This window comes from Mirounga leonina, unplaced genomic scaffold (genome assembly GCF_011800145.1).
Source record: "Mirounga leonina isolate KUSES-001 unplaced genomic scaffold, KU_Mleo_1.0 Mir_177, whole genome shotgun sequence".
Classification (NCBI taxonomy): Eukaryota; Metazoa; Chordata; class Mammalia; order Carnivora; family Phocidae; genus Mirounga; species Mirounga leonina.
In genome coordinates this window covers 3,295,432-3,316,475 of record NW_023270459.1, presented here as the reverse complement: position 1 = coordinate 3,316,475, position 21,044 = coordinate 3,295,432, and the positions used below count along the sequence as shown (strand labels likewise).

The 21,044-nt window shown below is 41.9% G+C and overlaps 1 protein-coding gene across 11 annotated transcripts in view; it reads right to left on the bottom strand.

Moving 5' to 3' along the window:
* Window positions 1-365: 365 nt before the first annotated feature.
* The window catches only part of ZNF568 (zinc finger protein 568), an 88,960-nt gene continuing 68,281 nt past the window's right edge, over window positions 366-21,044 (bottom strand). For 10 of the 11 annotated variants that reach the window (XM_035023636.1, XM_035023635.1, XM_035023643.1 and 7 more), the window contains 4 exons: window positions 18,953-19,002; window positions 9,186-9,309; window positions 8,567-8,662; window positions 366-3,892 (listed from right to left, as the gene is read on the bottom strand). In XM_035023636.1, the coding sequence (XP_034879527.1) occupies window positions 2,451-3,892; window positions 8,567-8,662; window positions 9,186-9,309; window positions 18,953-19,002 (1,712 nt within the window). In that variant the 3' untranslated portion in view covers window positions 366-2,450. The remainder of the gene's footprint in view (window positions 3,893-8,566; window positions 8,663-9,185; window positions 9,310-18,952; window positions 19,003-21,044) is intronic. The other variant, XM_035023645.1, reaches the window with a different exon arrangement.

Here is a 21,044-nt window from a genome sequence, read left to right as displayed (position 1 = left end):
GAGAGAGAGACAGCGAGAGAGGGAACACAAGCAGGGGGAGTGGGAGAGTGAGAAGCAGGCTTCCTGCAGAGCAGGGAGCCCGATGTGGGGCTCGATCCCAGGACCCTGGGATCATGACCTGAGCTGAAGGCAGACGCTTAACGACTGAGCCACTCAGGTGCCCCTTTACTTGCTATTTTAATTGGAATATTCATATACCATAAGTACAGTGGATTATTTTTTATAGCTGATTTGATTTGGATGTTGTCCTTTACCAAATTTCTTTAAAGGATTATGCTAGCTTCATAGCTGTGACTCTGTATCTTGGAGACTTAGATTTTATGTTAGATATTCTGATACTAGAGGAATCATGTATACCTCTTTAATCAGTTTTTTTTATTGGTTCTTACTTTATTCAGGAAAATACTGAGGATTTCAGCCATGCTTTAAAGAGCTGAATATAAACACACACAATACAATGCTGAATGTAAAAACAAAAAAACATTTCCCATGTCTTACTAAATCAAAGTAGAATACATGTATACATGTCTAAAAAGTATTTAAGAAAATAATGCTTTTCCACAATTTCAGATATAGTATATAAAGCTAAATGTAAACATTTCATCTTACTAAATTAAAGGTGAATAAATATGTATATATACATACAAAAATGTTTTTTCCCAGGACTCAGGTCTATCATAAAAAATTGAGTATAAACTTAAAACAGATATGCATGAAGTTTCTTATTTTACTCAAAATCCAGGGACAGGGCAGCTCTGCATCATTTCATCAGTTCAACAGTGTCAAGGATGCAGGTAATTCCAATCTATCCCCTCTGCCAATCTCAGCCTCTCACCCCTCTGGTAGCAAACAGCCACAATTCCAGGTATCACACAGACATATAGACATGCATCCTGTAACATAAGAAGACTATTTCCTCCTATTGTTAGGAAAGAAAATTTAACCTAAAACCTACTTGCAGACTTTTGCTCAGATCTTGTATGGGCAGGACTGTCATATATATGCCCACATGCAAAGCAAACTAGGTGCAAGACCTAGACTTTAGATGGGCAGCAGGCAGTCCTGGCAAAGGGAGAATGGCTAACACCAACAGATAGGCAACCAACAGTGTCTGGGGCAACAATATTGCCTTCTTTCCTTAAAACTCCTTTTTTGTAGTTACATTTCCTCTCATTCATGATGCCTGAGGGTTTTTTTTTCCCCATCTCAAGTTTTCAAGGTTTTTTGTTGTTTTCTTTTGGCTTTGCTCTTATTAGAGCTTTTCTACACACCAGAGTCAAATGCTTATTCATTCACTCTCTCATTCCTCAGATTTCAACAAGTGTTTACAAGGAACCTACTAGAACAGGCAGTGCACCAAGGACATTGAACTGACAATGAATCGTGGCCATTAACTGTCCACATTTTCTACACATATCTTAAGAAGTTAATTTTCCTAAGTATTGCTCTGTTGCATCCTACAACTTTTCAACATGAAGTTTTTTCATTCACTCTGAATTGTAACTTGCCTTGATTTCCTTTCCCCTAGTGAGGCAAGAGGGCAAGGTGAATGAAAACTTCGGTTTTCAATTCTTCTCCAGAAGGAATTACCTGACATTCAATAAAGAGATGATTTAAGATGTTCCTATAGTCACAGTACACCTAAGGCCTTCCTCTCATATGATCTCTATCCACAAATATGAAAATAAATAAAATCAGCTCTTATTTAACTCACTTGCAATATGAGCCATACAGTATTCTATGAGATATAATGTAATTATTTAATGTTCATAATGCTAACATGATGGTGCTAATATTACTAATTTTTAAGTGAGAAAGTTAGACCTAGTTAAGTAATTTGCCCTATAAGGCAAGTAAAGACTGAGCATTGGTTAAATCCTTTCCCACTATGCCTCAGTTCAGGTTAATTTTAGATGAGCTTGCAAATATTTAATTAAGATCTGAGCGGGAAGAATTTGCTGCATTTTTAACACTGTGTGTAGCCTTCCTCAAGTATGAATTATGAGACAAGTAATTTGTTAGCTAACGCAAATTGGTCTCCTGGATTTATGACATTTATATTATGAATCCTCTGATTTCCCACAGGGCAAATGACCCTGATGTTGAGAACCGTTTGTATGACTGTCTCTGACACATTAACTGCCATCCAAAGCCTTCCCACTTTCCTCACATTCATGGAATTTTTTCACTTTTATCAATTGAACCCTGATGTCTAATAAATTTTGAAGCATAAATAGAACCCTCTCAATCTCTAACATTTATAAAGTATCTCAGCATTAACACATGTCAAATAAATTCTGGCCCTCAAATAAAGGCCCTGTATCCACACTGTGAGCTCTGATATTAAGTTATCTTCAAAAGCTTTCCCACATTCCTTAAAATCAGAGGGTTTTGTGTTTTACTAGTGTGACTTTGCAGAGGTCAGTAAAATTTTGAGCCTTCCCATGACTTCATTCACTCCTCTTTCCCGTATGAATTCTTTGATGTTTACTAAGGTGTGAGCCACGAATAAAGGCCTTCCCACATTGCCTACATTTGTAAGGTTTCTCACCTGTATGAATTTTCAGGTGTCGATTAAGTTCTGAGCCACGACCAAAGGCCTTCTTGCATTCCTTACACTTATAGGGCTTTTCACCACTATGACTTCTCTCGTGATGAGTAAGTTCTGACTTCCGAATAAAAGCCTTCCCACATTCCTTACATTTATGGGGTCTCTCACCAGTGTGAACTTTTTGATGTCGAATAAGTTCTGTACTACAAGTAAAGGCCATTTTACATTCCTTACATTTATAGGGTTTCTCACCAGTGTGAGCTCTCTGATGTCGAGTAAGTTCCGAGCCACGACGAAAGGCCTTTCCACATTCCTTACATTTGTATGGTTTCTCACCAGTATGAACACTCTGATGTCGAGTAAGATGTGAATCAGAGATAAAAGCTTTCCCACATTCCTTACATTTATGAGGTTTCTCACCAGTATGGATTCTCTGATGTAGACTCAGTTGAGAGGCACAACTATATACCTTCCCACACTCCTTACACTCATAGTGTCTTTCACCAGTATGAATTATCTGATGAAGACTAAGTTGCGTGTCGTAACGGAAAGCTTTCCCACATTCCTTACATTTATGGGGTTTCTCACCAGTATGGATTCTCTGATGTCGAAGAAGATGTGAGGGACGGGTAAAGGCTTTCCCACATTCCTTACATTCATAGTATTTCTCATCAGTATGAATTCTCTGATGTAAATTAAGTTGTGAGGTAGATGGAAAGGCCTTCCCACACTCCTTACATTTATAGGGTTTCTCACCTATGTGGATCTTTTGATGTTTACGGAGTTGTGAGTTAGAATGAAAGGCTTTCCCACATTCCTTACATTTATGACGTTTCTCACTAGTGTTAATGTTCTGAGGTTTAGTAGTTTCAGAGCCATGGATAGAGGCACATTTCTTATTTTCTTTACTTTTTTTGCTTTCATGAATTCTCTGATGCTTAATCAAGTCTGACCTACTATTAAAGGCTTTCCCACATTCTCCACATTTAGAGTCTTTTTCCTTATTATGACTTCTTTCGTGTTGAATATGGTGTGATTGGCACCTGAAAGCTTCCTTACATCCCTTGCATTTGTAGGTTTTCGCTCTGGTATGAACTGTCTGAGGCACTCTATGAACTATGCACTGAATGGAAGCGGACCTTTCTTCAGAGGTTATTACAGCTTGTCTGAAATGTCCCTCCTGTTGTCTCTCCAACTGGCATTTGATTTCTCTGTTATTTCTGACCCTAGTGCACTCAAGGTCAGAGCTTGTAAGTCTTTTTATCTCCAAGTGCAATGATTTAATTTCGTAACCGTGCTCCTTTGGAAATAAATTCTTGGTTACTCTTCTGGACTCCCAATCTGTAAGGTAACAAGAAAGAAAATAGAAGGTATTTTCATGTGGCAGGAGAAAGGAAAGTTCTAAGGTAGAAATGACAAACTAAAAATAGTGAGTAATTTAATAGCTCTTAACACAGCATTGAAATTTGGAAAAAAAAAAAAAAAAAAGCCCAGAGTCGGGGGTGGGGGGAGGAGATGAGAATAGAGAAAATGAGGGGAGCTTGTGAAGGAAGTAGTTCTTCACCTCTGGTGAAAATCAGAATCAGCTGAGGAACGGTACAAACACGATGTCCAGGAACCACCTAAGACCAACTAAATGAGAATCTAAAAGAGTAGGACATTACATCTAATAGCAAGTCCTCTCATCTCTAGCTTCAAAATATATCCAGATCTTGACTACTTCTCTCTACCAGTATCTCTACTACTTTGCCCAAAGCCATCTCTCACCAAGGTTAACACACTTTCTTAACAGGTCTCCCTGTTTTCCCTGTTGCCCTCTTAATATCCCATACCTAACACAGTAGCCAGAGTGTTCTTGTTAAGTGAGATTAGGCCTTTCTTCTGCCTCAAAGTCTCCACTGGATTTCCCTCTTGCGCAGAGTAAAAGTCCAAGTCCTTATGCGGTCTACAAAACCCTCCCTGAACCTGTCTCACACTACCCTCTTTCTGACCTCATTGCCGATCTCCTCTCTTCAGCTGGCTCTGCTCCAGCTCCCTGACCAACTGGATGTTCTTCAAACTTGTGAAGCACATTCCTCCTTCAGAATCTCTGCCTGCAAATATCTTCCCTAAGATATTAATATGGCTTGTTCGAGTACTTCATTCTGACCGCTACTCAAACATGAGACCACTCTTTACCAAACAGGCCCCTCTTACTCTACTTACTTTATTTTTTTTGCAGTGCACTTATCATCACATATCATTTTATCTATATTGCCAACATTATTATGAGAACTTTCAACACACAGAAAAATTAAAAGAATTGACACAGTGAACTCCCATATTCCCACTACCTAGATTCTATAATAAACATTTGGCTCTCCTTCATCCATCTTGCAGACATCAGTATACTTCACCTCTAAACTCCACAGATATTATACTTCAACTTGTTTACTTCTGTATTGTCTGTCTGCCCTTCAGTGTATCTGTACAGAGTAAATACTATTTGATGAATGAATGGCTATTGGCATTTTTATTCATCTCTCTGTGATGCAGGGGCAACTCAAGGTGTGGGAGTCACTGTTTAAATACAGTACGTCACATCTGTGCTTATAATAAAATACAACATTCTTTACTAGACCTGCAAAACTGCACTGTTTGGACCCTGCTTCCCTATTCACCTTCATTTTAAGATGCTCTCACCTTCACTCACTATGTACCTCTCTACTGGCCTCTACTGGACTCCTAGATCATGCCAATTACAATCTCATCTTAGACTCTTTTAGGAAATGCTTTGTTTGCCATGAATGCTCTGCTCCAGAATCCCTGCATGCCCAGTTTCTTTCATTGTAAGTATCTTAATTTTCTGTAAAGTACCCTGTTTTTTGCCTTCATAATCTTTTTCCTAATTCTGGAATTACGCATTTGTTCATCAGTTTATCTACTGGTATAATTTCTCCCAAAGTGGCCTAGAACTAGTGTAATACTTATTTCACTCACCATGATATAACCAATCCCCAGCACATAGTTCAATTAACAAGCCAGCACCATTAGGGTGTATCTGTACATGTGCTTATACCAGTCCCCTGGAAGACTGATAGCTTTACACAACGAGAATCTTTTATGTAATTCTGAAAAAATTCTAACGGAAACTAAGAATACTATGGCAACCATTTATGAGAGGTTGTATGGTGTTGTGACAAAAAACATAAAGCCAGACTGCTTGGGTGTGAATCCTAGTCCCATGACTTGCTAGTTGTATGACACTGGACAGTTACTTAACTACTCAGAAATCAAGAAGGCTGAGATAAAAGGAGATGCTCCGTGCAAGTTGTTAGAGCTTGTGCAGGCACCCTGCTGTTTAGGATAGTCCCTTTGTTCTTGCTAAGGTCCAGGGTGGTTGGACCAGCCAAAAGCAAGTTACAGAAAAGACAAACAGTTGGGAAATCTGGAGAGATGAATAAACCTAGAACTGGTAAGAAGAAAAGATTCTTCTGTGATTAATGTATGATCTATATCTGCAATCTAATGAAAATGCCACACTACACAGTTGTCCTTCGGAGAAGGGCACTAAAAGCAAGGTCCTATATGATGACTGGTAACGTGATGTTGGCATTTTATGCTGTATGGGAAGTTCCAGATGTCAGATGTCAGAAGATGCTGTTATTTTAAATATTTTGGAAAAAACTATCTGTTAGAGAAGGAAAACTGTAAAAAGCATGGATTCGAATAATAAATTTGGGCCTTAAAGGAATGCTCGGATCAAAAAGTAACATCCATCAAGGATGCTCCCATTGCTCCTCTCCTGCACAATCACTCCTCAGAGGTACAAAATCATTCCCCTAAATTGATCTTCAGTCTCTCTGATGTCTGTATCCCGTGGTCTCATTCTAGCGCAAGGCCAAATCACCTGGACTTCCCAAACAGGCTCCTAGTAAGTTTCACCATTTTCACTCAGGAATCCGATTCAATCTCTACAGGAAGCCAGAGAGAGGTCTTAGAAATCCAATCCACTCATGTTCCTATCTTGTTTAAAACATTCAGTGGCTGCCAAGTGTCCTTAAGAAAAAAAATCCAAACTCCTAGACTTGGTGAGAAGGCCCTGCATGACGTGGACCTCCATTCAGGTTTTCTAGGACACCCATTCATGACTTTCTCTCCTTGGGGCCTTAAATGAGTAAGTTCCTCCACCTTCTACAGCATTCCCACCATACTGCCTAGATCCTACTACCTCTCCTTCCAGCTTCATATCATTTGTCATGATCTGAAAAGTCTTACCAGTCTGGTAATATTGCCCCTAATATTCTCTCACAGCAGTCCCTTACCTATAACCATCTCCCCTAAAAAGACCCTCATTTCTCTGGCCATAGTACAGGCCAGGTTTCTAAAAAAGAAAACTTGCAGGGTTCTATCAGTGATTAGGGATTTAAATCGGCCCTTAAATCAGCATACTTCCTACTTCCTAGGTTATTCACTGTTACCTTTTATTTCCTTCCAGTGTTTTGTAGCATCCTTTTTATACAACCAAAACAGCACTGACTCTAAAAGTTCTGTATCTGGCTTTATTCAACTAAGCATTATAGCATGTTTCAAAAATATTTTATAAAAAATATCTAAACTGCTGAAGGTTCTGTATCCCAATTGTGGTAGGAGTTATATAAATCTACAAATGCTGCAAAATTTCATAGGAATACACACCAAAAAATAAAAATAAAAATAAATGAGTGTATATGAAAATCGGTGAAATCTGAATAAGGTCTACTTATAGTTTCATTACTACTGTTTGCCAATTTCCTGGTTTTGACAGTGTACTAGCATTAGGTAAGATGTTATCATTAGGGAAAGCTGAGCAAAGGGTACAAGGGAACTCTCTGTATTATTTTTGTAACTCCTCTGAATCTTCAATTATTGCAAAATAAAAAGCTAAAAAGAAATGGTAACAGTTATAAGCATGTATGTACCTAATAAAGAGAGCCCCAAGTACATGAAGCAAAAACAGAATTGCAGAAAAAACAGACGATTCAACAAATTGAAGACTTTAATGCTCTACTTTCAATAATGGACAGAGAAGATCAACAAGGAAGCAGAAAACATGCTCTTAAATAACTGATGGGTCAAGGAAGAAATCACAAAAGAAATTAGAAAATGCTTAGAAAAGGAAAACTTAATATACCAACACTTATGGGTTATAGTTAAAATAGATCCTAAAGGGAAATTTACAGCTTAAAATGCCTATATTAAAACAAAAACAAAAACAAAACCCCAAAACCCAAGAAAGATCTCAAATCAGATTATGGAACTAGATAAAGAACAAAGTAAACCCAAAGATACCAGAATGAAGAAAATAATAAAGATTAGAGGGTAGATGAACAAAATAGAAAGAACAGGGAAATCAAAGTAACTCTAAGTTGGTTCTTTGAAAAAGATCAACAAAACTGTCAAACCTTTAGCTAGACTGACCGAGAAAAAAAAGAAAGAAGACAAATACTGATATCAGGAATGAAAGAGGGAGATCACTACCTACCTTACAGAAATAAAAGTCTAGGGCTGGGTGTAGAAGTGACTGCTTATGGGTATGGGGTTTCATTTTGGGGTGATGAAAAGGTTCTAAAATTAGATCACTGTCACCATTGCAGAACTCTGTGACTATATTAAAAACCACTGAACAGTATACTTTAAGTAAATTTTATTTTATTTTTTTAAGTGAATTTTAGAATATGTGATTTCTATCTCAATAGAGCTAGCTGCTTTAAAAAGTCAGGACAAAACTGGACACAAAGTACAGGGAAAATTGTCTCATGGGAAGGAGGAAGGCACTTCCTTCCTGAAATTAGAAGCAAATATGAGGAAAGGTAGCAAGAGTGATAAGTAGAGTGAAAATTTGAGGCCTCATGCTGAAACATCCTTCCTTTTTTCTCCAGATCTCAGACCTTTTCAGCAAGCTTTCCTACCAATAGCTCAGATGTGCTGCCTTCTCACTGGTCCCCTGGGTGACCACCTGCCACAGTGTTCCTCATAGGGGTCACCATCACTTACCTGGGCACCATTCTTTTGTTTCCTGACTCTTAACCACCCAGGGCTCCTTCCCCTGCTCCAATAAGGAGATCACATCTGGCTTAGAATCAGAAAGTCCTGCTCAAAAAACAAAAAGGACAAAGTTATGTTGTATGTGTATCAGAATTAAAATTAGCCCATGATTATCAAGAAAGAGTAAGCAGGTTAAGGGTCAATGGAAGGAGTGAAGGTCAGAGGAACCAAAAAAAAAAAGTTGTCCAATGGAGCAGCCAATTCTAACTTTGTAAGGGATAGGCCCTTCTTTGGGAAGCAACAAGAATCATTAACTCAGCCAGGCATTTGAGAAGCACTCATGAGAAATTCTTTTTTTTTTTTTTTAAGATTTTATGTATTTATTTGACAGAGAGAGAGACAGCAAGAAAGGGAACACAAGCAGGGGGAGTGTGAGAGGGAGAAGCAGGCTTCCTGCAGAGCAGGGAGCCCGATGCGGGGCTTGATCCCAGGACCCTGCGATCATGACCTGAGTCGAAGGCAGACGCCTAATGACTGAGCCACCCAGGCGCCCCTCATGAGAAATTCCTAACAAAGAACATAAAATTCCAGAAGGCCAATTCTGAATTTTGGGGGACACATAACTTACCCAGTGAGATCAGGTTGTTATAATTCTCCAACATTACATCTCGGTACAAATCCTTCTGAGCAGAGTGCAAGCATTCCCACTCCTTTTGAGAGAAGTAAATGGCCACATCTTTGAACGTGAAGCCCTGAAACCACAGATCAATATGCTATTTGTGAAATTGATAGGCAAAATCTTTACAATGGAATAAAAAAAAAAAATGGAGAAAGCAATTTAGTAAGGTAACAATGTTGAGAAAACAGGCTGTGCTGGGCCTTTAACAGGGGTGGTGCAGTGTGGAAACAAAAGTGACCAGAGCACACGTCATGCTTAGGCATGCCTGCAACTAGAGGAGTAACCTCTTGGGCTCTAAGCTCTTCCATTATCCCCAAAGTTCAGACAACTGGTGTTTCCCAATTAAATAAAACTACACATGCAAGCACATGGCACACTCTATGTTCACCATACAACACCTGTAACTATCTCCTTCCCATTCTCCCAATAAAAAGTTCTTAAAACTCTGAATCCTACAAAATTTCTATTTCTGAAAATAGGATTTGAATATAACTTGATTTCTATGATGATTTATAACATGATTTAATAATTTCTTAAAAGCGCATGCCCATAAATATGCCAGAATATTAAAGCCCAATCACTTTTCCATGTGACCAAAAATGCTAAAATAGACATCATTTTTACTGGCTGTATGACAACCCATCTTCTATATTCAATGTTCTTATTTTGGGGTACTAGGTTGCACAAGTTCTCTGAAGTTCTTTTGCAGTATGAGTCTTTTCTCAACAGTTTATACATCTGGCTATTATGTTCCTGTTCCTATAAATTGGCCCTCACTGTACTCTCCTTGTTCCTGATCAGCCAGAACTGATGGGCGGAAGATCCAGACTCACACTGATGTGACCCAAGATGAACATACACAACAAAAGTGTGTGTCTCCCTCTCTTTCTCTCTCTCTCTCTCTCTCTCTCACACACACACACACACACACACAGAGTCTGTCTTTCTTGATTTGAGGGAGCATAACAAAACTTTGCCGGCTCTGAACCCCAGAGAATCCAACTGTATATAATGGATTTAGAGGAAACAACTTTCCCAACTGATCTGAGCCCAGACGGACCTGTTCTGACCTGGCCCGGGCAGGACCACACTGGAACACACTGAGCTCCTCAGTCATGGAGTCATCCCAAAAACATGGTGAAGCCCCCAGGCCCAAGAGCACAGAATACTTGGGAAGGCCCAGCCCCGGACAACAGTTTCTGCAACAGAGGTCTCCAGCCTCTCCCTGCTCTAACAGATTCAGTGTATCAGGTACCTGCTTAGCTTTGTTCCCATATCCCAGAACCAGGGCCCTTAAAACCCCAACTGAAACCTCTTTCCACGAAGACCCTGTCCAGAATCACCACTACTGAGCCAGACAACCCACCAGGATCAGCAGGTCCTGTGGAGCCTTGGCAAAGCTCAACCACCTGGATGCAGGTTGCAATGGCTTTACAAGAAACCACAATTCTCAGAATCTTCATGGCCAACACTTTCTGGTTCCCAATCTAGATCATAAGTTCTCTAAACTTGGCTTTCCTGCCTGACATTATTCCCTTTTACTGTCATCTCTAGCCTTATTGCTGATAGTCAGTGTACATGAATCTCAAGTACAATTATTGCAAATTAAGTACTTTAAGTTTCTGGTGACTTATATGTATGAATCCTCAGGAGAAGCCCATGAATCCTAATTTGAAGGAAACTTTAGCTCAAATAAGAAGTCATTTACTCAAATTTGCAGTTAGCAGTGGCATTGTTGGTTGTTTTTTTTTTAAGATTTTATTTATTTATTTGACAGAGAGAGACAGCGGAAGAGGGAACACAAGCAAAGGGAGTGGGAGAGGGAGAAGCAGGCTTCCTGCGGAGCGGGGAGCCCAATGCGGGGCTCGATCCCAGGACCCTGGGATCATGACCTGAGCTGAAGGCAGATGCTTAACGACTGAGCCACTCAGGCGCCCCTTGGGTTTTGAATCTAGATTTCTCCAACTCTGTAGATGATAGTCTTCCACTTCTGGCTCTTTTTTTTTTTTTTTAAAGATTTTATTTATTTGACAGAGAAAGACACAGCAAGAGAGGGAACACAAGCAGTGGGAGAGTGAGAAGCAGGCTTCCTGTGGAGCAGGAAGCCTGATGTGGGGCTCGTTCCCAGGACCCTGGGATCATGACCTGAGCTGAAAGCAGAAGCTTAATGACTGAGCCACCAGGTGCCCCCCACTTCTGGCTCTTAACAGAGATGCAGCCGGAGATTTCTGATGATCCTTTAAAAAAGTCCTATACTGGGCTCTCCATTTAGAGGAGAAAATGCTTGGTCTGCTCGGTGTGTCTCTACAGAGCACAGCACTCTATAAGAGGAAATCAAAGGTAGAAGGGAAAGGGAGGAAAGAAGCAGTTCTGCAAACAAAATTCCTTTATCCGAAAATATCAAAATTCCCCATGACTCTGGCTCTGTGTGGGCACTTGGGGACATGATGATTTAGATCCAGCACCTGCCCTTAAAAAGCTCAGAATCAGGAAGGAAAAGCAGAAAAGTAGAGACAATCACAGGACATCAAACTCTGCAGGGAACTGGTTACCATGACCAAATCACCAGCTGAAAAATAATGTTCTGAATATTAAAAACATTTTGGGATGCAATGATGATCTGGAAAAGAAGGAAAGTAATCTTCAGAAGCTAAAACTGAGTCAAGCTGGAGAACAAATAGGAGTGTGCTGAGCCACTGACATTTATTTTACCAGAGAACCTCTGCTGAGCCAAGATGATCATGAGCTTTGACATTCAGAGAATGAGGGGAGAGGAGACCAAGCTGAGAGCTGGTCAAAATGGGAATCTAAGTGGTTCTGCACTGCAAAGACCTGGGACATCTAAGACCATGCCCACAAAAGAAAGAAAAAGTAGAAGCAACACTCCCATTCTTGGGTGCTACAAGGAAAATGGCCTGACTTGAATCTTGGCAATTGGTGGAAGAAAAACATTTTCCCCTGAGGAACTATAACCACAAGCCAGCCCTCCCAGAGGTCTGTGGCTCACATGCACATTACTAAGGTGAATCTAGAAAACTTTCCATCTATAAATCTACTTTAAGGTGGCTCTGGTTTGGCAGTGCTCTTGGCAGAAGCAAACACTGACTTGGCCTAGAAGAACAACCTTCAACCAGGCCTCAAGAAGCCATAACGGGCGCCTGGGTGGCTCAGATGGTTAAGCTTCTGCCTTCGGCTCAGGTCACGATCCCAGGGTTCTGGGATCGAGTCCCACATCGGACTCCCTGCTCAGCGGGGAGCCTGCTTCTCCCTCTGCCTCTCTCTCTCTCTCTGTCTCTCATGAATAAATAAATAAAATCTTAAAAAAAAAAAAAAAAAAGAATCCATAACAGAATTCCAAGGAAAATGACCCAAATGTCAAAAATAAGACAGCACAACACTGTGAATATACTAAACACCACTAAATTCTACACTATAAAATGGTTAACTGTATGTTATGTGAATTTCACCTAAACAAAAAACTAAATAAAAATAAAACATGCACAGAGGCATAATTCCAGGATCAGAGTGTCAGGAAAATCAATCATGCAGTTGTTTCAAATTTCCGTAATATTTTAAACTTTCCACAATAAAAATAAAATGTTAGGGGGAAAATGTCATACCTGCAAAGATTCATTTATTACATAGATAATGACAAAGAATATAAAACAGGTATACTACAAAAAGGAAGTAAGATGGTGAGAATCTTTTAAAAGATTTTATTTATTTATTTGTTAGAGAGAGCATGCACAAGCAGGGAGAATGGCAGATAGAGGGAGAAGCAAGCTCCCCTCTGATCAGGGAGCCTGACATGGGACTCAACCGATCCCAAGACCCTGGGATCACAACCTGAGCTGAAGGCAGACGCTTAACCCACTGAGCCACCTAGGTGTCCCAAATGACAGGTAGATTTAAAAGGAAAAAGTACTTATAGAACAAAAAAACCCTAATATTTGAAAATAAGTCATACAATGGCTCAAATAAATATTTCTGGAGAAAAATTACTGGACTACAGATATAAAAAGAGATTATGCAGAATGCTATCAAAAAGGACAACACGGGAAAGTGTAAGAGAGGGCAAGAAGATAAAGTGAGGTTTAACAGATATCTAACCAGAGTTCTGGAAGGAAAAAGAAGAACTGAGAAAAGGCAGTAACTGAAGACCAAATGGGGGTACCTGGCTGGCTCAGTCAGTTGAGCATGTGACTCGTGATCTTGGGGTCATGAATTCAAGCCCCATGTTGGGCATGGAGCTTCCTTATAAAAAAAATAAATAATAAATAAAAAGACCTAATGGCTAAGAAATTTTCAGAACTAGCAAAAGAAAGCATTATTTAGAAGCCCAATGAGTCTCAAGGAAAATAAATAAAAAGAAACCCTAGACAATTATATCAAAACTGCAGAGCACTAAAAACAAAGAGAAAATGTTAGAAGCAATTTGAGATTAAAGACCGATTATCTACACAGAAACACCAATCTGATTGTGTTTCAATAGCAACAATATAAACCAGAAGAGAGCAGACTATCTCAGTCAGCTGGGAAAAAACTATCTTTCACAAATGGGGGCAAATCAAGACATTTTCAAAAAACCCAAAACCAAAACCCCCAGAAACTCATTAAAGTAGGTACTTCCATCTGAAGGAAAAGTGATCCCAAGGTAGAGGGTTTAAAATATAAGAAAAATAAACAAAGAAATTGGTAAATATGTGGATAACTAAGCTAACATCGAAATATATAAAATAAAAATCTTTTATGGGTTAAAAAAAGCGTAGAATTAAAATATCTGACAACAATATAAGTTTAATCAGTTAGATTATCCTAGTGTCTTATACTGTTCGGCAAGAACATAAAGATGTTCTTTAGTTTAGGACACTGGTTAAGTTAAAATACGTTAAAATTTCTAAGGTAACCACTAAATAAATGAAACTAGTTTATAACTTTCAAACTCACAGAGGGGTGAAATGAGATTAAAACAATATGGAAAAGGTTGAATAAAAAGCACAAACTAAGCCAATAATGATATATCAGCAATTTTTTTAAAAAAAGACTTTATTTTTAAGTAATTTATTTATATTTATTTTCAATTATATCAGAAATTTTTTTTAAAAAGACTTTAAGTAATTTCTACACCCAACATGGGGCTCGAACTTCCAACCTTGAGATCAAGAGTCACACACTCCACTGACTGAGCCAGCCAGGTGCCCCTATATCAGCAATTAGTATTAATGGGCTAAATAATCTCATTAAAAGATAAAGGTCAGAAACCAAAGCCCAGATATATGCTGTTTATAAGAGACACATCCAAAACATAAATATCCAGAGACTGGAGGTAAAAGGTGAAAATATAACTTGTATTCATCCCTAATAAAAAATATATATAGACACACACACATAAATAAAGAAAATTATGACAAATCCTCATCATTATGAGAGAACACATCACTTGAAATAATTGATAGACACAACAGACAAAATCAGTAAAAATAGAAACTATTTAAATTACAAACAAAATTAACAAGCTTGATTTAATGGCCACATAGAATAACGCACCCAATTCAAGTAACATTCTTCTCAACCATATCTGGAGGATTCAGAAAACCCGATCACATTGGGTCTTAACACAAGACAATCATTTTGCATAAACTCATACTAATAAGAAGATGCACATTAATCAGATTGCCTGGGGGGGTGGCAAATGGAATGGAAAAGTCTTGGGTGACAGGTCATCCCTGGCAGGACTAAACGCATCCTTACTTACCGCTTTATTCCAATACTAGGATTGGTGCTCCAGTAAACATAGAATGTGCTTTATAGTAAATGTATAATGAACATGAAAGAGTTGGAGCTTTGTCCTGAAAGTAACAGGGATTCACTCAATAAAGGAAGTGACATGACTGGACTATTTTATTGGCAAGGAGTAAAAGAGGCAGGGAGCCCATTTAGAGGACAATGCACTATCCACCCCTACAAAAAGGTCTGATCTGGCCTGCAGACAGTGGAGTGAGGTCATAAGGCATGAGATCAGCAAATAGGAAAGGGACAGAAGCAATGGGATTGAGACCAGGAGGTGGGAGTTGGGGGAACTCCAGGTTGCCAGTTTAAGCACACACTCAGGTGAATTTCCATCACTATCACATTCTCTAAATCTTGTATAATGACCACATTATATAGAGGAAGTTATGAAGAAGCCCATGATCACATAGCAAAAATAGGGTAAGACTCTACCATTTTTTTTTAACAGTGCATAGCTTTTCATTAAGGCAGAGAATGGGGGCCGCTCGAGTGGCTCAGTAGGTTAAGCAGCTGCCTTCGGCTCAGGTCATGATCCCAGGGTCCTGGGATGGAGCCCCGCATCGGGCTCCCTGCTCTGCGGGGACCTGCTTCTCCCTCTCCCTCTGTCTGCCTCTCCCCCTGCTTGTGCTCACACTCTCTCTCTGTGAAATAAATAAAATCTTAAAAAGAGAGAGAAAGGGCAATCCACCACTCTGAGGAGAGGAGGAAACAGAAGGAGAAATGACAACTGTCAAGGGTTTAGGGCAAGGGAAGCTGGAGTTTCTTCTTTATCAAAATGTGCTAAGAATGGATGGGGAGGGTGTAGTTTTTCCTCTGAGAATCTGAGGAAGGTTCTGGCCAGGATGGGAATGGGAAGACAGACTCAATAAGTTCTCACAGAATTCAAAAGAAAAGTCAGAGAAAGAAAGAAACAGATTAATTCAAAATACAAAGAGTATTTTATTAGTCTTTCGAAGAGAGAGGAACCCTTGAGAACCGGCCAGAATTAATGAAGAGCCACACTCAGACACATCCAAGGAAAACACCCTGAAAATACTACAAATATTATGCCATTCTTTAAAATTGACTACTCCAAAGTCACAGAAAAGAAAAATCTAAATAAACACCCCAAATTAGGAATTTTACAGCCAACACTTGCTGGTCATATCTCACACCAGATGCTTAAAGATTGAATCATTTGGGCAAAAGACAAAGTACTTTAGGAAAATGTGAATGACTTTTTTTTTAAGATTTTATTTATTTATTTAGAGAGTGCGAACGGGGAGGGGAGCAGAGAGAAAAGGAGAGAGAGAATCTCAAGCAGACTCCGTTCTTTTTTTTTTTTTAAGATTTTTATTTATTTATTTGAGAGAGCGAGAATGAGAGAGAGAGAGAGTACATGAGATGGGGGAGGGTTAGAGGGAGAAGCAGGCTCCCCGCCAAGCAGGGAGCCCGATGCGGGACTTGATCCAGGGACTCCAGGATCATGACCTGAGCCGAAGGCAGCCGCTCAACCAACTGAGCCACCCAGGCGCCCTCAAGCAGACTCCGTTCTAAGCGCAGAGGCCAACACAGGGCTCAATCCCACAACTCTGAGATCATGACCTGAGCTGAAATCAAGAGTCAGACACTTAACTGACTGAGCCACCCAGGAACCCCTGAATGACTTTTCTATATTTGTAGTAGGGAAGGCCATGACATAAAGGAAGAAAACATTTTTTGAAAACTCTGAATCTAAAACACATACAAAATAGATTAACTGTAAAAAATATTTTTAAAACAACTTATAAATGACAGAGAATATGCTTAACATTTAAACTTGCTCAACATAAACCAAAAAAGATAACACTCTGACAAGTAGGCAAAAGTAGAGGGATCCCGGGGCGCCTGGGTGGCTCAGTTGGTTAAGCGACTGCCTTCGGCACAGGTCATGATCCTGGAGTCCCAGGATCGAGTCCCGCATCGGGCTCCCTGCTCGGCAGGGAGTCTGCTTCTCCCTCTGACCCTCCCCACTCTCATGTGCTCTCTCTCTCATTTTCTCTCTGTCAAATAAATAAATAAAATCTTAAAAAAAAAAAAAAAGTAGAGGGATCCCAGTTGTACTACTTGTTAACTGTTTAAGTTTGGAGTGACTTAATAGAATCTATTTCCTCATCTGTCAACTTAAAATACCATATTTCATCAATTCTGAGGTACCACTGATTGTAAAGCCACCATTACTTTATACACCAGAAAAAAATGCCATCAAGGAAACTATGACTTGCCAGGAATTGTAAAACCAGTCCTGATTTCAGAGAAGTTCAAGTGTGAAGGAAAAAATAATGCATAACAGAATTGAAGAAATACAGTCCTACCTGTCTCACAGGGTTATTAATGTGGATTCAACAAGATAACACATGTAAAGAACTTGAAACCACAAGTAGCTTAAAGTAAACACAAGTTGGGTGCTTTTTTTTTTTTTTTTTAAAGATTTTATTTATTTATTTGACAGAGAAAGAGAGAGGCAGAGCAGGAACACAAGCAGGGGGAGTGGGAGAGGGAGAAGCAGGCTTCCTGTGGAGCAGGGAGCCCGATGTGGGGCTCAATCCCAGGACCCTGGGATCATGACCTGAGCCGAAGGCAGATGCTTAACGACCGAGCCACCCAGGTGCCCCAAGTTGGTTGCTTCTATCAGTAGCATGATCCCATTCTGAGAACAAAATTACATACCTACACATACGCACAGACAAAATCTGAAAATATTAATCGTGACTATCTCTAGATGGTGGGACCATGGGTGACAAACTTTCTTAATCAGCTTTCTCAAGTTTTGAAATTTTTCCAAGAATCCTATATTATTTTAGTCATTAAAAAGAGAGCAATTAGGGCGCCTGGGTGGGTCAGTCGTTAAGCGTCTGCTTTGGCTCAGGTCATGATCCCAGAGTCCTGTGATTGAGCCCCGCATCCGGCTCCCTGCTCGGCAGGAAGCCTGCTTCTCCTTCTCCCACTTCCCCTGCTTGTGTTTCCTCTCGCTGTCTCTCTCTCTGTTGAAAAATAAATACAATCTTTTAAAAAAGAGAGCAATTAGGTTATTTCTATCTTGGGGAAAAAAGTATGTAGAGCTAACCAGGGCAGGCAGGCCTTCCAGGCTGTTAGACATTTGGAAGCAGGGGCGCCTGGGTGGCTCAGTTGGTTAAGCGGCTGCCTTCGGCTCGGGTCATGATCCTGGAGTCCTGGGATGGAGTCCAGCGTCGGGCTCCCTGCTCAGCGGGGAGTCTGCTTCTCCCTCTGACCCTCCCCCCTCTCATGTACACACACTCTCTCTCTCTCTCTCTCAAATAAATAAATAAATCTTTAAAAAAAAAGAAAAATTTGGAAGCAAATAGGCTACTGCATGTGACTCTGAAGCGGACCACAAAGAAATTAGTGAGCCTGAAGCAAGTAACCTCATTCTGTTCTTTAACTTCCCTGCCAAATCAGTGAGGCACATCTGTCACACTATCTGGGAATGAATACAATCCAGGGAAATGGAAATTCTAGATTGATGAGACAATGTATGTAAAGCAGACAGCCCTGGTTTATTTTTATTTCTTTATTTTAAGATTTTATTTATTTATTTGACAGAGAGAGAGACAGCGAGAGAGGGAACACAAGCAGGGGGAGTGGGAGAGGGAGAAGCAGGCTTCCCGCGGAGCAAGGAGCCCGATGCGGGGCTCGATCCCAGGACTCTGGGATCATGACCTAAGCGGAAGACAGACGCTTAACGACTGAGCCACCCAGGGGCCCCCAGACAGCCCTGCTTTAGACTCCTGTCTGGTTTAGGAAAACTGCTCCATAAATATGGTTTCCTTCTCTCTTACCTTTTTTCAAATCACTATTGTAAATCTTTTGGACAGAATCCTGAAACAAGATATTGTTTTAAAAACCAGGAAGCCCCTTCCAAGAAAAGAGTGCCAAATAAAACTTACCTCCGCCATGACTTTTGATGTACAGTGGCTTTTCTCTCCTCTTCTGGATTCTTAGAGAATGAAAAAGATGGAAAAGGGTTAAGAAACTTTAAGACAACAGACCCTTCTGGGAGCTCAGACGAGGCCAAGTCAGAGCAAACCCTGGCTCCACTCCAGGCCAAAGAAGCCTGTAACCCCACCCCCACTCCTATCATCACACAAAGCGGGCGACCTTAGGGGCCCAGAGGGGAGTCCTGGGAGAGAACCCCAGACTATGACCTCCTTCCTCCATAGGAGCCTGACTGGGTTCTTCCGGGCCCTGTATCTTACACTGAGCCCAGATAAAACACAACCTACGTGGATCCATCAGTCAAAATCCCACACTCCTGTCCTCTAAAACTGGGGGCACCGCTATGGGCCTGGATCTCCTGAGCCCTCAGCACAGGGAAGTGGAAGGAGGGTCTCCCAGGCCCAAGGTCTAGGAAGGAGGGTCTCCAAGGCCCAAGGTCTAGAAAACCCCGGGACACCAGAAATAGCCCCTGGGAGGCGGCCATTCACCGTGCTGAAGAGCGAGTGGCGGTTTCGGTTGTCAGTTTCGGCTGGGATCCAGAATCCAATGGGGGTTAGAAAGGCTCGAAACGCAGGCGGGGTCTGAGATTGCCCCAGAACCCACCCGCTCGCTGACCCCACTCAACGCTGACCAAGAAAGTACAAAGGGAAGTGCCCTTCCAGTTCTAGCTCCAAAGGCAGAGTCGGCGATGCGGCCACATGGAGCCTCTCTCAGTCTACTAACCGCGGCCCCACCAGCACCGGTCGCCGAGCAATGGAGGTCGGGCGCACAGTCCCCGTCCGGGGAGTATCGCACGGACTTTCTGTCCAGGCAGGTCACACAGCAGCGACACCTCTGACCTCCAGACACTGCCAGCCAGCTCCAGAGCCAGCATGAAACCACTCGCCCACTTCGTGCAGGTGCACGGCTGATACCTCCCTCCCCCGAGTCAGGAGTGGAAGCCTCGACATTCCCCAGCCTCCCCCCCGTCCTTTACTTCTCGAGCGCGAGAACGCAGCCTAGAAATGCCCGACAGCCACCCGTAAGAAAGACTCCAGACAGACCCCGGCCCCGCCCGGAGCTCCTCACCGGGCACTTCTCCCGGGTCCTCACACGCGAGTCTGGTCGAATCCGCCCCAAACCAGTGAGTCGGGCGGCCCGCAACGCCCCAGCCGCTCGCGCCCGAACTCCCGCCAACTCACCACCCCCAGCCAACTGCGGCCGGAAGTAGCACATACCGCGGAGCCCTCACAAAATGTAGTCCCGGGGAGGAAAACTCTAACCAGAGCCTGGCCGGTACAAGTCCTCACCCAGTGTCGCGTCGTGTTCCTAGCCTTCAGTGAAGGCCAGCGCTGACGGCCCAACCTCGCCTGAGCATCCTCTGCGGACCTGGGCGAACCGACAGGTCCAAGCAGCAAAAGTTGGCTGCTGAGGGGTAAAAAAAAAAAAAAAAAGTTGTGGACCGTGGAGGCTTCTGGGAAATGTAGCCCACAGCGGAGGAAAGGGTGGGCTGGTACGCCCCCAGCACAACCCGAGTCCTCTAAGTTAACCCTTGTGCAACAGTCCTCGCTGCACACTACGAAATGCCCAGAGGCTACTAGGAACCGTAGTTAAAAGCCGGGAAGCAGACAGTTCAGAGTCCTCTCCACAAGGAGCCGCGCTCCGAGAGCGGGATCAGGAGCGAACGACTCGCCGCTGCACCATGAACTAGGCGTCCTCCCGGACCCGGGCTGTTCAGCCCGCCCCACGATCCTTCCTGGTGGAGTTGGGTGCTCAAGTTTCGGATGAGAATTCATTCCCCAGTCCCGGCGCCCCCCAAAAGTGCAGTACTCCCTTGGTACTGCTGTAGGGTAGCTGCCCGGCGTCCCGACTTTTCAACCCAATTCGGGCGGGGCCACAGGGACGCCAGGTAAGGGCCCATCGTGGAGGCGTTTGGGAAATGTAGTCTCAGCCTAACGGGTTGGGAATGTGGCAGAGGAGAACCTGAATGAAGGGTGGCAGTCTTGAGCTCAGGATGCAGGGTCTGAGAAGGCCACGGGGAAGGTGAAGGAGGATAAGCCTAGG